Below are 17,705 nucleotides of genomic sequence, written 5' to 3' on the forward strand. Positions count from 1 at the left end.
AAAAATAAAAGAAATAAATTTAAAGAAATTTTAGCAGAAAAGAAATAATTAATGCTACTTAACAATGGCTTAAAGACTTACTAAGCAAAACAATTTTTTAATTATTGGATGTAAAAGAGAATGCCTTTAAAATACAATATATTAATAAAGAACATTAGGGAACATAGGAAATGGTGCCATGTCTATGCTTTCATATGTAAAAGTCATTATTTCTTAGTTATAGCATTTTCAAAAACTAAAAATGGCCCTTTTTTCTTATTTAAAAAGTGATTTATCTTTATAAAAATATTATTCTGTAAATATACCATGGGTTTGATTAAAGTGTTCATTTTAAAATTCATTGTCTTTATCATCCTCTTGCCAAACCTTAAGAAATTAAGTAAAAGCAATTAGGGGGAAAGGTGCTATGGTTCCTTTTCATATAACTTTTCATTTCTCCCACTATATCAAAGATACAGTTTGCCTAAAAGATTCTAAATTAGAACAAGAAATTATCTGTAAATTAATCCAAATTCTAGTTGTTTTTATGATGCATGCTTAGTTTTTATACCAAGAATTCATTCTAGAGTCCTAATCTGGATACATATAGCTACTAACCTATTTCTCCTGTCTTTCATTTCCAGTATTTTTCATTATTTTCAACTTAAGTACCCAAATACCATGAGGCGCTAATGAGGACAGGAATGATATATTGTTGATTAGGGTTTAAGCAGGATTCCACATGTTAAAATGTTTAGAAACTGGAGGTGAGGGAGAAGGACATTTTATAAAAAAAAAGGCAAACATAAACTACTCTGGCACATTGCTTGTTGTCTGAGCAGTTTCTTCGTTATTTTAAGATACAGGGAGATGTAAGGGAAAAAAAAGTCTTCTCTTCCTCCATTTCAGAAAAGAATAGAAAGAGATGAAAATTATGGAAGCCTAAAAAGTATATTTTCTTATTTACTTTAAACTGGTCCTGCAATTTCATTGGTATGGGGAGGTCTGAGTGAATAACACCCTCTACCAATGCAAATCAGTAGCTTCTCTGCAATTTGTAGTCTCAAGAACTAAAAGGTCTAAAAGGTCAAGTGACTCACCCAGAGACACAGACAGTATGTGTCAGAGATAAAACCTGAACACAGACCTTCCAGACTTCCAAAGGCCATTTCCCTATCTATTATGTAACATTTCCTCTCCATATTTCATTACATACATACATTCTTAATTTGGACTGTTAATATCTACAACTATAATAACTTGCCAGATTAGGCAACGTAGTAAGAAAACAAAAATATATAGACAATAGTATGACCTCCATATTTTGAATAGGTATATTTTAATATCAGTTTCAAAACAATCAAATATAAGTGAAACGTCATACTCCATTAATTAATGCCCATTTAAAAAAAAGAAAAAGCAGGCCAGAAATACTTTAAATCCTTTTTTGGGAAATTTAGAAAGTAATCTATAGAAAATATTTTTTAAAATAACCTAAAATAAAAGGAATACTGAAAGTTATCCTTTACCCTTTATTTATTTACTTGGCTATGGTGTTCAAGCTATGTGCTTTTTTTTTTAAGCCGAGGGAAGAGATGTTAAAAAAAATTTATCTAGTAATTCCACAATATTAGAAGAAATGCACCATAATGCTGCGCTATGCTTCCCCTCTTCCTGCTTTGATTTAGTAAAAAAACATTTAAATTTGTGAAATTCAGGGTCTTTGTTTTCTCTGTTCTATACAGCACCTGGCACAAAAAAACATAAACATGAGACTCAAAATATTACTGCGCTGAAGATAAATTATGGTTTAACAAACATGTAAAGGTGCCATTTTTGACAGAAGGATTAATACTTCTCTCTCAAAAATCCAAGTCCATACCACTAACTCTGGTTATGTAAGAGAGAAAAGACCACATTGAACTGTACTAGCGTCATCGTTTCACCTCTAATGCACATCTCAGCCTCCTTTACATTCTTAAAGGAGTGAATAAAGATGCTAACATACAACAAAGGTACAATTCTAAATATAAATTCTAAATATAAAGTTCTCTAGCTTCTGGGGACATAATTAATAGGTGGGTGTGTATATACACTTTTACACACACATATATATATTTGTCTGTGTGTATACACACACACAAATTATTGATTTAGAAATCAATAATACTTTACTTCCACTTGTTCTTTCCAATTTCACAGAGCTTTTAATCAAGCTAATTAACATTAAACATTGAGACCTGATTCATTTGAAAATACCAATTTTTCCATTTTATGTGTTGCTTTATTAAAGACTTACTTTGTAAACATCTACCACATGTAATAAATATTTATCATTACCTTTAAAAGTTTCCTTAGAAAAATAACTCTATCATTTCCCATTTAATATTTTCTATTTAGAATATTCTCAAATACTCAAATGTGATCTCATCAATATGGTTGGTTGTTCCTTCCAAAAATGTAGATCACAATCCATCCACGCATTCCTACCTTGTGCAACTTTTGTCCATGACCTCCTATTAAGTTCACCACAATGGAGGTGGGGTAGAGGGGTGATGGTGTCACCTCTAATGTGTGAGTCTTTCCTTGTTTTCTCCTGACAATGCAAGGATACTAGTAGCTGTCTATGCCTTTGGTATTTTCAGACACATTTATTGACTGCCTTCTCTGTGCAAGACAATAAGCTTCAGACACTCTTGTGTATTGATCCTTCAACACCCTCACAATTGTGTTGCCTACAGCATGAAATTTCTTTATATACTTCGTTTGATCTGGCTACTTCTCCCATCTTTGTTTTCCTTGATGCTGTTTCTATCTCCACTGTAAGCACATTCAAGTCTGTGATGTTAAGAGTCCAAGTGTGATGACTTCATCATTCTTGATGGTTGGAAAAGTATACAAAATAAAAACAATACACATATTTTAAATATTGCATTATTGGTTCAAGAACGAACACTAATATGGAATACAGTGGTGTCTTGCATACCTTGCTAGTAGAAGCTTTGTAAGTGGTCTTTAATTTCTGAGAAAGCTGACTGGTACTATGACTGGCTGTTGAGATAAAAAAAAATTGACATTGAAAGAGAAATATAGACTTACAGAATTTTAGTGAAGGAAGTGACTTTAAATATCATCTAATCCAATTGTTTCATTTTACATATAAGGAAACTGAGCTCCAAAGAGGATAAGTGTGGGGCCCTCAATCACACAACTATAGAATTAGGACTGGAATCCAGGCTTCATTACTCCCAGTCTAGTGCTCTTCTCGTTAAATGTTTCCCATTAAACTGAAATGGAATTTGAAGACTCTGACTGCAATAGTACAAATGAGTCAATTTTTATTATTAGATTCTAAGACTAGCTCAATGTGTAATTCGTGTAAGAAAAAAAAATGTTTTAAATGAGTACATTTTTTGGACATTTAACCTTACCTTTTGTTTTCAGCTGACCCTTAGTCAGTTCTGCTCCATCAATTGTTTGTCCTTCAGCAGCAAGACGCTCATTAAGGGTATCGATTTCTCTACGCACTAAGAATTTCAAAAAGGCAAACTAAGAATATACACATTTCATAAAATTTTAATTTCAGAGCTCAAGCACTTGAAATAAAAAAATGTGATTATTTTCCTGCTATTTTAAAAAACATATAACTATATTCTAACAGCAAAAACAATTAAAGTTCTAAATTAGTTGGCCATACAAAGTCAATTATGATCAAGATAAAAAGCTACAAGCTCCACCTTGAGGCAAGAAAAATAATCTTTAAAAACTCTTCATTCTATACATTCGTTACTCAAAGAAGTGATAATAAAGGAATATAAATAAGACAGTTTTCCTAACAACACAACAGAAAATCTCAAGATCCATTTAAAAAAGCCACAACTAACAAATCAAAATATAAACTGCCTACCATGTGCAAGACAATAAGTAGAAGCAATGAGGGACACAAAGAAATGTGAAATACAGTCCCTATCTTCAAGCAACTTATACTCTAGTTGGGAAGATAAAATATATAAAGATAAAAAGATACTTAACTATACAAAACTCTCTTTGAACAAGTCTTTGGGTAAGTGTATGGTACTGAAAAGTGCCACAAGAGAGTGGAAAAGATTGTCATTGGTTTCATAAAGGTCCATAAAGGGCTCGTTATTGGGCATTAGTTACCACCAGGAAGGGTAAGGACCACTGGGGGGTTATAAAGTTATTTTAAGTGGTCCAAAAATTGAGATTATAAGCTCCTTGAGAACAGGAATTATCTTCTGCCTTTCTTTGTATCCTTAGCACTTAGCACAGTGTCTGGCACCTAGTAGGCACTTAATAAATGCTAGATGACTACCTGAAAATCCATACGCACACTAAATGTTATAATTACTCTTTATCTAACTCTCACAAAATATAAAAAGTGAATAATGGACTTTGTTGTCAGTGGTGTTGTATTATTGATGATTCATAAAGTTCAATGGGAAAAATAATTTGCATAAAAATCTTTACACAAAAGATCATAGATCACTTCTGATTTTAATTCTAAGTACTCCAAACTGTCCAGTCAAAGCTATGAAGTGCCTACCACATGTTTTTGCTACAATTTACTTATGAAAGTATATCATTTTATTATTCTTTGCACTGAAATCTAAAAACCAAAACAAGATGATACGGAAGCAGATCTAAAGTTGAAATGTTCACAGCTTCAAACACACTTCTGATCTGAAAGCTGTAAAACAGCACCAGCTATTAGAACAAATGACTCTATATAAGCTTCTTGGTGCTTTTTATAAATTAAATACATACCTTACACATATAAATATTAATATTTTTCAAGTATACAGATACTAAGATTTACAAAATACAAATTCTTAAAGAAGCAATACTGATTTCATAGTAATACTATCATCCTACATTTTCACAAATGATAAAAATTGGCATTTATATCACTCTTGAAGCGTGTATGCAAACCTCATGCCAGCCCCAAAAGGGCACAACTATTGCCATGTAAAGACCAACAACATCTACTGATGTTAAAATGTAGGGGGTAGTAAGAAGCTCAAGCACAAAAGATGAAGAACATTCAGGGCCCTGGACATGCCACCTTTAATTACCTTCCATCATGTGTCGTCTCTTTATGGCCAAATCAAAGCAACCTAAATTTTAAAACTTCCAGAGATTAACATGTGTTAAACTAAGAGGTCTAATTCTAGATATATATTTCCAATATGATTTTCAGGTTCAACTTCAAATCCTAAGACTGAAGAATGCACTTTAGTAGTCCTGAGATTATATGAAATCTTAGCAAATGATCTGATAATCCACTCAGGGCAATTTAATTTCAAAGCTTACCAGGGAAATTGACTATGGTTTTTCTTATATTTGGAGTTTTAATTAATGTTACTTATTTTGGTCATGGTGGAAAAAGGTAGTTGTTAGCCTCGCTTGGGCTTGGAATCCAAATAACCCTTTCAGAATAAATTTATCTCGATACAAAAGGAGTTAATTCTGTTTAACGAAGGAACAATGTTTCTGCGCTAGAAGAGAAATGATCTTCAACATGACCAGCATTCTTGAAAAGCATTTTGTTATTTTAATAATAGTGTTCTATTGATTTAGCTTCGACTTACTAGACATGGGTATTTGTATTGCCAACACCCAGCACAGTGCCTAGCACATTTAATAAATGCCTACTGAACTGAACTGAATGCCTGTGCCATAAGGAATGATGACTATGAGTTATCCTAAGAAATGTGGGAAGACTTGTTTGAAGTGATATAGAGGAAGAAAGCAGAAAGCCTATAACAATACTCACAATGACAATATAAATAAAATAAATATGGATAGGGAACAAAAAACTGGCCAAATACAATGGTAATAATAGCAGAGTTAAAAAACAAAACCTTCCTTTCAGTTTAACCACAAACTTTTTTCTGGAAACTTTCTCTGCGAGTGGCTTTTTGTTTAGGTGTTTGGAGAAGTGTCTGTCTGTTGCATCAAAATAAAATATACCAATACTTTTCTTTAAAAATTTTAAAAGAAAAATTAAAAGTATTCTTTGTTTCATACTAGTCATCCCTAGAGTATTTTCAACAGCCAAGTAGACTATTTTCTCAGTTCTGAGGACAAATGAAATGTACATAAAAGTCACATAAAAATAAAATACTTACATTCCAAATTTTCAATATAAAGATTTTCGAACTCTCTTTCTATTTGGCCAAAAAGCTCCAGAAGTGTGTTCCGAACTGAGGAGGGGAGTTTAGAATCCTATCAAAAGAAAAATTATTAATATTCTGTAGACAAAATATTACTCGTAAAAATGCACTTTCAAAATTTATTCTGAAAAGTCTCCTACTCTTAATAGTATTTGCTCCCAAGAGGGTCTAGAGATTTCTTACTCAAAGGAAATTCAGAGCTATAAATGTATAGAAAGAGATAATATAACTGATAAATATCAGGTAATGACACACTTCTTTAGTAAAATAAAACATGAATTTAACTTGATCTATGGAAAGAAAACATATTATGTCCAAAATATACCAAACCACAAAAAAGGCTTTTTATCTTATTTGAAATTATGCTATACTATATTGTAAAACACTTTTAACTGCAGTCAGTATGCAACACATAAGCAACAGAGAAAGCATACGTGTACAGATTCCTAGTTAAGCTTCTCAGTACACAGAATTACAGCATCTCAGAGTTGGAAGACAACTTAAATGCCATCTAATCTAAACCATACATGAATTCTACAATATACTGGTCAAGGGGGGTCATTTCATGAAAACCCCTATTAGTGGGCAGGAGCCTTCCACCTCCTACAGTTGCTCATTCCACTTCTAGATAATACTGTTCACAAGGCTTAGAAAAGAGATAATGAAAAATAAATCTCATCCTTCACAGCAGTGACAGCAAGGACAGAATATTGTGTACATTATTAGGTACTGAATACGATGCTCTGCTTAACTGTTTTCTTTGATCTGATGGAAAGTTCAAACTGGGAGTAGAAGAAGAGAGGAGAAGAGAAAGGTGAATGACTATGATAAAAGACAAAATATACCAACAAAACACCTTGTAAATTATTTATCTCTTTAAATTTGGCTTTGGAGTATAGGGATAGGGATTCAATAATTTACAAAATATTTTACTGAAATACCCATAGGACTTAAAGCTATATTAAGGCTAAAGCACTAAATTGTAATATCGCATGAAGTAAAATTTTGAAAAAGCTTCTTGTTCAAAACTGACATATATCATTAAAAGTTTTAATAGTAAAAGCTCGATAAATATTAGTTTAATGAAAAGTATTCTTTTTTAAAAGTTTCTAAAACTAGGCATTCTCCTTGAAACTGAAATATGTTCTTCAGTATACATTTTAAATTTTTAACTAAATTAGAAAGAACATAAATTACATACTTTTAAAGTTATTTGACAGAGTTATTGGATTCATTCATTCAAGAAGCATTTATGAATTTCCTCCTATGTTCTATCTAGGCACTATGCTAGGCAAAATTCAAGAACAGAGTCTAAAAAGATATTTCTGTAGTAACAGTCTAGGTTTGGCAATGCAGAATCTTTAACTAAAATAACCTTGTGAAGTACTATGTGTGTGTATGCATAAAATAATTTTCTATATATTTCCAAAAGACATTGGTACAAACTGATATATATCTTTAGTTTGCTGGTTACTATCCAGCTCTGCTATTTACTATCTTTGTGGCCTTAGGCAAAATTAGCAGTTGGACTAAAACACATTTCTAAAATTCTGTCTAGCTCTGTATTTATGATCCACCTGACCAGCTATATCTACTTCTATATTAATAATGATATACTACTAACATTTAAAAAAAACCCACTTATAGCTACTGTAATAAACTCTGTAAATACAGAAGCTAACTCCATGGCTGGTTTTTACTTCTAGGTAAATCATATTTCTGCAAGCTCTGACTTAAGGCAACTAAGTGGCACCATAATGCACAGAGCACTGGGCTTGGAGACAAAGACCTGAGTTCAAATCCAGTTTCAGATACTTAATAGCTGTGTGACCCTGAACAAGTCACTGTACCACTTTTAGGCTCAGGTTCTTCATCTGTATAATGAAAACAATTAATAGAACCTACTTTCCAGGGTTGTTGTGAGGATCGAATGAGATAATTGTGATACGCTTTGTAAACCTTAACGCGCTATATAAATAGTAGCTATTATGCTGTCCTCAGGCACTCCCTCATATTTCTGGCACCCTCTCTGCTTCAAAAGGTCCTGTTAGTTAGAAGAACAAGCTAATCCAAATTTTAAAGGTGTAGTGTTTTTTAGAAGGTTATAAATCATTAAAGGCAAGAGTATAATTAGGAACTCTTGATTCAATTCCTAGAATTACTAAATATTATACAACTTTGAACAAGTATACCCTCTTTACCTCCATTATTTCATTTGTGTTAAGATATGTATACATGTATACAGATATGTATACACACATACACACTCATAGACATAATCACTTTATGGGCTGACTAAATATAATGAGTTCAAAGAACTTCAAATGAAAGGTCTTAAAGAAAAAAAAGGAATTATGTACCTATGTATATATCACCTTTCCTTTCAAGAGTTTGAGTTATTTATTGCAATCACAAATTTTAAATTATAGAGAAAAAGATGTGGAATAAACAGCTACTCAAATAAAAGATACTCTTCTGACATGCAAATATCCATACTAATTTCAACCAAAATTGTCAAGTGCCAAACACTCAATAGGTAAAAGTACAAACATACTGGCCATTTTGGTTTCATAGAACAGTGATGGCTTCTAAATTGGAAGAGAACCAGATGACAAACAGCCTAATATGCCTAAGGCTTATTAACCTTGGGCATAATAATTCACAGTTGATCAGCTATACATAGCAGCCTCCATAGCTTCAACAAGGCAATACTACCACTGAGGTTTTCTGGGTCAGGAGACAGAGTTCACCTAAGCTATCACATGGGCCTTACAAGGTCTGTATCTGTAGCACGCCATGAATTTGCAAAGAGACACACATACAGGGCCTCAAAATACATCTTCTAGATCACTGCTAGAAAACGGGTTATGCTAGATATGCCTAAAATACCTAATGTTAGTATGAATACTATTACATGAATCATCAAATTTACTTATAGTACATATAGTACAGTGAATTCTTAGTGGATTTACTTGAAAGATCTGATGCAATGTTAGACTGCCCCTTTTCTCAGATTAAATTCTCAGGAAGATGCACAAATCACAAAATGCACAAAGATTTTAGTGGCAATGAATATCTAACCAAAATAGTTGTTAATATTTAAAATTATGCATATAAATGAGAAATGCCTTAAAGAGTTTCCAGATTTTACCTCTATTCATATATTGTCAATTATCTATTCAACTAGATTACAGTCCATCAATGGTTTTATTCAAAATCCTTAGACTTATCCTTTTAGAAACGATATGTATCTGTATATCTACATGGATTCATGTGGATTTTGCACTAAACTAGATTACAAATATTTTAGGTGTTTTGTTCTTAATTACAGAGTAATGAAATTTACTGTGGGTAATCAAGAAATAAAGCGCAACATTACAATTTAACTCATCCACTAGAGGGCGAATTTGTTCCAAAACAAAGAATCCTCAATCGTATATAAGTCTAGCAAAGATTGTAGCTAAAGAATTTCTAGACTAAGTTAATAGCAATATTTTTATAAAAGATTTAGATTCTTAAAATATCTATTTCTGCTCCATATCTTTCATTTAATCAAAGCATCATTGTTTGTTATTAACAACTTAACTCTTAAATATTCTGACAAAATGAAAAAAATTCAAAGTGAAAATTCTAATACACAACTGTGGCAAATTAACAATACTTTTCTTTACTTTTATACTTAGGCCAGACTATTAAGAGACTAAACTGATCAAGGACAAATAATGAGTTGCTCTATTCAAAAGCACAATTTTGTTTTATTCCACTGACTGTTATCTGAAAAAAATCAAGTTTGTTCAAATCCTACAAACTGGAATTGAGAAATTTAACTAACGATTCAGGGTATTTTGTTTAGGTTATACAAAAGATAAAATAACTCTGTGTATAGGCTTTAAGTTATGAAGAGGTAAAAACGAGTAAAAATTTCTCACTTCAAAACAATTAGATGGAAATGGTCCAAAGTACTCAAATTTTTAAAAAATCTTGTGTTTAATAATAAGCTATACTCCTGCAACACAGAAATTATGACTAGCATTCTTCAGGGATCAAAGTTACTATGTCACTACAATATAGTATCTAAACTTTCTACTTATCAATAAAATACAAGACAGTTATAACCTTCCCCTTCATACTAATTAAAAGCCTTCAGAGAATTAATGGTTTTACTTAGGTTAGATATATACTTTCATTTTAGACCTCTATAAAACCAAAATGCAGGAAAAAGTCTCATCACTAATCTCTTCTCAATATCACCCACTTTTAAAGGCCAACATTTTCATCATACAGTTTTTTTTTAAAAGTATGTTCCATTCTGTAATCAATTGCCATAATTGGTTGGGGGAAAGATCTTAAATTCAATTCTACAAGTAAAATGATAACCACAAAACCCCAAATAAACCCCTACCACCTACCCAACTACCTCTACCACAAAACTTCTTGACTTCATCCATCATTCTCCCTTCCTTTAACGCGAGTCTTTAATGAAGAGGAGACCCTTCTGGTCAACAAGACCAGTTCCTCTTGAGATTTATCCTTGATTCTTTTCCTTCCATCTTCATCAGACTAACCCTACAATCATCCTTTCTCTCTAATCTTCAATCTTTACCTATTTACTGGTTCTTTCCCTGCTGCCTACAAATTTACCTGAGTGTCCCCAAACCCGAAAAAAAAAAGCTTCACAAGAGCCTATTATCCCCTCAAGATATTGCTCCATATCTGTATTCCTTTTCAGAGGAAGGAAGGAAAGGAAGAAGAGAGAAGGGGAGAGAGGAAGGGAAACTGTCCCTGCCCTTTGCCACCAATTCATCTCATACTCACCCTTTGCAATTTGGTTTTCAATCTCATTACACAACTGAAACTGCTCTCCTCCAGATACTAATGATCTCTAATTACTAAATTTGAGGGTTCTTTCTTATTGGTCTGTTTTTTCTCAAATCTCTCCCCTTTCCAATCTATCCTCCACACAGCTGCCAAAGTGATTTCCAAAAGTGCAGGTCTAACCATTTCATTTACCTTCCCAATAAACTCTAGTAGTTCCTCCCTGTTACTTTTAAGAACAATAGAAGAACATCTGTTTGGCTTTTAAAGCCCTTCCCAACGCGACTCGGATATACCTTTCCAACATAATAGTAAATTACTCCCCTTTCTGCATATTATACTCCAGCCAAATTGGCTTTCTTGCTCACACATGATACTCAATCTCTCAACGGCACAACATTGTACTGGCTGTCCCCCATTGTGGGAATATACCCACTTCAACTTGACCTCTTCGAATCCCTTATTTTCCTCAGAACGCTGCTCAAGCACTACCTTTAACATGAAGCTTTTCCTGATCCCAAATGCTGGTGCTCTCCTCTCAAAAAATTTACTATAGATTTTATAAATATGTTGTATATGCTTATTTATGTACATCATATCTCCTCCAATAGAAAGCAAGCTACTGGAACACAGGAACTATTTCATTTCTGTCACTGTATACCTAGTAGCTAGCATAGTGACTAGCACCAAGTAGGCACTTGATGAATGCTTTGATCATGCATCTTAGTTGCTCATGCTTAAAGCGGAAAAGAAACTCCCAACACAGAAAAGAAGGCATGCTACATTATGATTCTGGTCTTTCCCAAGTCAGATACAACTACAACAAAATCAGGGGCAGCCTTGTTTATTACATCAGTCATCAACATCACTAGAAATTTTATAAATCTTTCGATATAAGGAAATTAGAAGAGATTACAAAGTGTTAAAAAAAAAATTCTGCTGCCAGGTAACTCTAGAAATCTTTGGCTTTCTAAACACAGATTTCTAATTTAATTACTACTTAATTACCATATTTTTAAAAAAAGAAACATACTTAATACTTTTTTTTTAAATGGACATTTGGATGAAAGAAAGGCATTATAGACATACCAGCTGTGATTTTATATTTTATCCCTCACTGCTCTCATTTCCTCCTGATACTTGGCAGGACAATACCTTTTAAACATGCTGTTTCCTAAAATTAAAACAGTATTCTTGGTCATGTGTACATGGTGTCCAGATAGTTCCTACTCCCATTACCTCTTTTAAATGTGCAAATATCCATGAACCTTTTTACTCCTTGACCTTCTACTATTATAGTCTACTCCTCTGTTCCTGTGTTTAATATCAAAAAATAATGAATTTATTCAATAAAAATTCATTATGGATCTTAGAAAGACCTTTTAAGTCCCACCTCTGACACATACTAGCTGTGACCTTGGGCATGTCACATCTCAGTGCGCCAGGTAATTAAGAATAGAGGTGGCTACTGATCTTTAAGGCTAAAAGTTGGAGGGAGGGTGCTGAACTGGGAGAGTTTCTTCACCAGGAGTTTCCTTTACTGAAAAAGCAGGTCTAATCCACAGGGCAGCAAAAACTGTATCCAGCATCTCTTGAATCCTCACTTTCCGGAACCAATCCAGCCCCTAGCCAACATAAAATACAAGAATCTACTAATTCATAATTCAAGTAACTTAATATTAATTCAATCTTGCAGCTGGTCACATTTTTACTTTGTATCACAATAAACACTAGGCATCTACCAAGTCCAATGTGACTAACCCCTCTCCTCACAATACTGGTACCATTTATATTATACCCCAAGTCCCAGTACATGGAACTCTATGTCTTGTTCCCCTTGTACCTAATTCCAGACTTGGTAACATTGTCCTTCAACCCAGTTCCCTCCAAAGTATACCCCTGCCTGCCCCCATCTTCTTAAACCATACCCCCTTGTCGCTGAATTACTACCTGTGTCAGACCCCTTCTTGACACCCCTGTCCACTTGGATTTTCATTTATTATCTACCGCTACATTTCCTGCACCTATTCAGACTTCCATACCAAAATCCATGCCGAGACCTTTCTGGAAAACAGGCCATGTTGCAGTGCGTTCATCTAATCGCTGGATCCCAGCAAGCCCTGGCCTATTATTCTACCACTGATCCCCAGTACTGACACAATACTAGATGTTTTAGCTAGCTGCAAAGGAAACATCTCCTGAGGAGACTATGATATAGTACTGCAAGGATCAGCAAACTATAGTTTGCTGTCACCAGTAGCTAAGAATGGAAAGCTGATTATATTTTAAAATAGAAAAAAATGTAAATAAATATAAGCAAGGTTTTATTATATTTCAAAACGTAAAGACTATCCTTAGCCCAAGAGCTGCACAAAAGCAGGCAGCAACCCAATGTGGCCCAGGGGCCAAAGTTTGCTGATCCCTACTATAGTAGAAGAGGTATGACGTGTATACCTTAGACTATGAGCTCCTTGAAAACATGGACTGTCTTTTGCCTTTCTTTGTATCCCTAGTGCTTACCATAGTGCCTTACACATAAAAAGTGTTTAGTAAATGTTTGCTGACTAAATAAATGACAAAATGGGGTAAGAGACACGATAGTTTGCTGCACAGCTAAAAGAACTTTAAATTGTTACAAAGCTTTCCACAATGTCTGGCCTCTGTAGTTCAAAACATTACTGTTAATAATGTATATATAGCTATGTTTACAATTTAGAATTTTCATAACTGCAAGGATCAACCTTCAGTGGTATGTGAATTAGTAGGGATAAAATAATTAAATGTTACAACTTATTCATTAAACTTTTCAATTTTTCATACCTTTAAAAATTTTTAATGTCCTTTTGCTGCAGTCCTTTTTTTACATGACTTGGAATTGAGTTCACAAGATTCTGACACATACTCTTTGATTCTTCATCATGAACCAGTTTTATTACACTGGATATTAAGCATACCTTTCACAGAGTCAATTTTTCTAAATCTAGCTTTCATTACAGCCCAAAGTTCTCATTTGAGTTTAAATCAGCTGAGTTCCCAGGCCACTGAAGCATGTTTAGCTTCAACTCTTGAATAGATTTCTTAACCTTCTGTGAAGCATGGAATTGTACAAGGTTATGTTGCAGTATTCCATCTCCCTTTTGGGAATCTGCTATTCTGGAATAACTGCTTCTCAGTCTATCAATATATTTACCCAAGTTCATCATTCCCGAAATGCGACAAGACTTCCAAGCCCACTGAAAGTAAAAAAAAAAAAAATCCCTAAAATATTTTTGGAGGCAGACTTTTTATAGATCATATAGGCTCACTTGGAATCCTTTTGACAATAATTTTGGTATTGCCCTGAATGAGAAATTAAGTTTGATAACTGTCACCTTTTTCCAATATTCACTAGTTCAATCATACACAAACCTAGCATTCAACTGATAAGAGAACTAAAGGCAGGGAAATCATCTTAATCCAGTTTTGCCTGGAGGGAAACTAGGAGTAATGGGTGAAACGAGTGTAGAAGTAAAAGCTACAGAGGGAAACCTAGGCCTGATGTAAGGTAAAAATTTCCAAATAGTTAGAGCTATACCAAAGCAGAATGGGCAGCCTCAGAAGTAATGAGATCCCTCTCTTGCTTATGAAGGTCTTCAAGCAAAGACTGGAGGCCCATCTGGCAGATATGTTGTAGCTGGAATTCTTTTTTAGGTAAGGGTTGGCCCAGATAGCTAATGAAATCCCATTCTAAAATTCAGTAATTGTGAAGTCTTTCCCCAATCCCCATCCCACTCTTGACCAGACTCCTGTTCCTATATTACTTCTGTTAATAGTTCCACTACTTTCCTAATTACCCAAACTTGAAGCCTTAATCACCTGTGACTTCTCATCCTGCAATTTCCAATCATCTAAGCTCTAATTATTCAGTCTTAGAAATGTCTTGAATTCCCTCTATCTTTTCTATTCCCAGTGTCACTACCTTACTTCAGGCCCTCGATACCCTTTATCTGTACAATTATGACACCCTGTAGTCTTTGGCCCATAAAAACTGTTCTCCAAGTTAACAATAGAGTAATATGTGTAAAGTATTGTCTTGATTGCCTAGGAATTTACAGAGAAAAAAGCTCCTGGAAGGGGATTAATAATACTCACTGGCTCAGATTTCAATAGATAAAACGCAAAGCATGACTTCATAATTATAACAAAGAATTTGTAGATGTGATTCATGACTGGAATACTTTATTCAAAAGGAACAAATTATATGAAAAGGAGGGAAAGAAAAGGGAATAAGCATTTATATAATGCCTGCTGTAGCACTCTGCTACTTTATAGATATTATCTCATTTCATCCTCAAAACAACCCTGGGGCACAGGTGCTGTTGTTATCCCCATTTTACAGCTGAGGAAACAAGAGGCAGACAGAGGTTAAGTGACTTGTCCAGGGTCCCACACACACACATACACACACACTGCTAGTAAATATCAGCACCCAAATTTGAACTCAGGTCTTCCTGACTCCAGGCCCAACACTCTATCGATTGTACCACCTCACTGCCTATGAAGCAGTATATCAAGAACATATTTTGTATATGAAAATCCAGGAGGAAAAATCACATCAGAGAAAACTTTTGGGTAGAGATCAATGTTGCCAGATATATGTCATGTCATGAAGTGTATTACAGACCACCTGGACAATAGGAGGAATTAGATGATGGGTTACAGAAGCAGACAGGAAAAAGAAATGAAAAATTTCAACTCTCTGGATATGTGAAGAGGCTCTCCCTCTCATAATTTCACCTTTCAGAAGGTAGTATTTGTCAGTGTCTATTCCTCTCTAGATTATTCTCTTAGCACTTCCACAGCTAATTCCACAGCTTCCAACATTACCTTAACAAAGGTAACTCCCAAATCTGTATGTACAATCTGCTCTCCTGAGCTCCAGACCCACATTTTCCCACTATCTACTCGATATCATCCCCTGAATGAATCTCAAAACTTGAGTCCAACGGCTACATTTTACAGATAAAAAGGCTGAAATCCAGAGTTGTCAGATAGTTAGTCTAGGTCCTCAGGACCTCCTGGGCCTGTAGTGTGAGTCTTCTAATCAGCCTCCCTGACCTTAATCTTATCTCCAACTCAATTTCAAACAGATTAAAAGGAGGAACTCAGTAAAAATACTATCACTAATGATCAATCATTATTTACTAGGCAATCTGTACTGCAATGTAAAATTTTGGGGACAAGGACATTACATTTTCGACTTTATGTTAATTCAATATGGCCTCTAACTCATTCTTCCTATCACTAGTAGTTTAAAATCCCTTAAATTTAAACCATCACATACCTCAAGTGCTCAGAAATCATCAATGGCCTCTTGTAAACTACCAAATAAAATCCAAATTTAGCCTGATATTCAAGATACTCCATATTCTAGGTTTAAAATGCTTTGGTAGCCTTATCTTATATTACTTTGTATATACTCTATGCTCCAACCAAAGTGGCCTGCTCATTAATACATTCCTCTCTTTCTTGTTTATGTTGCTTGGCTAATGCCATTATCTACACCTGCCTAGAAAGGCCTTCTCCCTCAAGGCCCTTCAAATCTCAACCTGTTGAAATCCTATCTTTTTTTTTTGCCATTTCTATAAGCCTACCCTGTTTTATTATAGATATTTCAGTACTACATGTCCTATTTTCCTGTTTAACCTGTAAGAAGGTACTAAATTAACATCTGTTGAAGTGAATGTATAAAGTGAATTAAATAATGAATCTTGCCACTGCTCCTGTAGAGAATAAAAATTAAGTTGAAGAACTGCTATCAAAGGTTATATACTGTGCTGAAAAGAGAGCTAGTCTCATACGTATGACCTGAGTTCAAGTCCTGCCTCAGAAACTTACCAAAGTATGACAGGACAAGTCATTTAACTTTTCAGTGCACCAGAAAACTCTCTAAAACTATGTATTGCTGAGAAGTTACTGATCTGCACTGTTAAAGGAGTTTCTCACAAAAAATTCCATATATTAATAAAATCCCAAGTTGTTTTTTTAAAAACCTTACATTTTAAAAATCCAATCAAGCATCGTAAATTTATATAGAGATAAACAGATATATAATACATACTATATATGTATATACGTATTTGTGTGTATATGTATATACACACACAAACGAATGATTAAGAAAATTCTTAGCTATCCCAGAACACATGAATCACATCTAGATACGACTTAGGACATCTAGCTACTTCTTGCTTTCTGCATTTATAAAACTATAAATAAATATGATCACAATTAAGATAGGAAGACACTAGTCAATATGAACTTACTTGTCCTTCCAACATTTCTCTTGAAAGTCCTGTCCTTTCTTGTTCTGAACTGTTAGTTCTTCTTATAGAAAGACTATGTGATTTGCGTTTCTGCTTTGCCTGGCGAGCAGTTGCACAACTTCCGCTTTCTGTGGGCATTACTTCTAGAAAATAATGTCCTGGTTTCTCCTGCAATATACTAAACAAAAAAAAAAAAAGAGGAAAAAATGAAAGTTTTCTTTTTGGGTTTTTTAAAGACAATAAGGCATTATGAAAAAAATTTTAATCAAGTCAGGTATAATTTTTTTACAATTATTCTCACTGAATATAACACAGATACAGGATCTTAAGATCAAGAATGTTTGTTTAAAAACAGGACAAGCTCTAGGGTGACAACTATGGCCAAACTACACCAATATCTCTGCCAAGAAAA

The 17,705-nt window shown here is 33.9% G+C and overlaps 1 protein-coding gene across 1 annotated transcript in view; it reads right to left on the reverse strand.

The window, feature by feature from the left end:
- The window catches only part of WDR37 (WD repeat domain 37), a 100,004-nt gene that overhangs the window by 55,348 nt on the left and 26,951 nt on the right, over nucleotides 1-17,705 (reverse strand). Inside the window, exons 2-5 of the mRNA XM_036760307.1 lie at nucleotides 17,294-17,471; nucleotides 6,129-6,225; nucleotides 3,411-3,506; nucleotides 2,966-3,030 (exon numbers count right to left, since the gene is read on the reverse strand). Coding sequence (XP_036616202.1) covers nucleotides 2,966-3,030; nucleotides 3,411-3,506; nucleotides 6,129-6,225; nucleotides 17,294-17,431 — 396 coding nt within the window. The 5' untranslated portion in view covers nucleotides 17,432-17,471. The remainder of the gene's footprint in view (nucleotides 1-2,965; nucleotides 3,031-3,410; nucleotides 3,507-6,128; nucleotides 6,226-17,293; nucleotides 17,472-17,705) is intronic.

Source organism: Trichosurus vulpecula, chromosome 5, assembly GCF_011100635.1.
Source record: "Trichosurus vulpecula isolate mTriVul1 chromosome 5, mTriVul1.pri, whole genome shotgun sequence".
NCBI classification, from domain to species: domain Eukaryota; kingdom Metazoa; phylum Chordata; class Mammalia; order Diprotodontia; family Phalangeridae; genus Trichosurus; species Trichosurus vulpecula.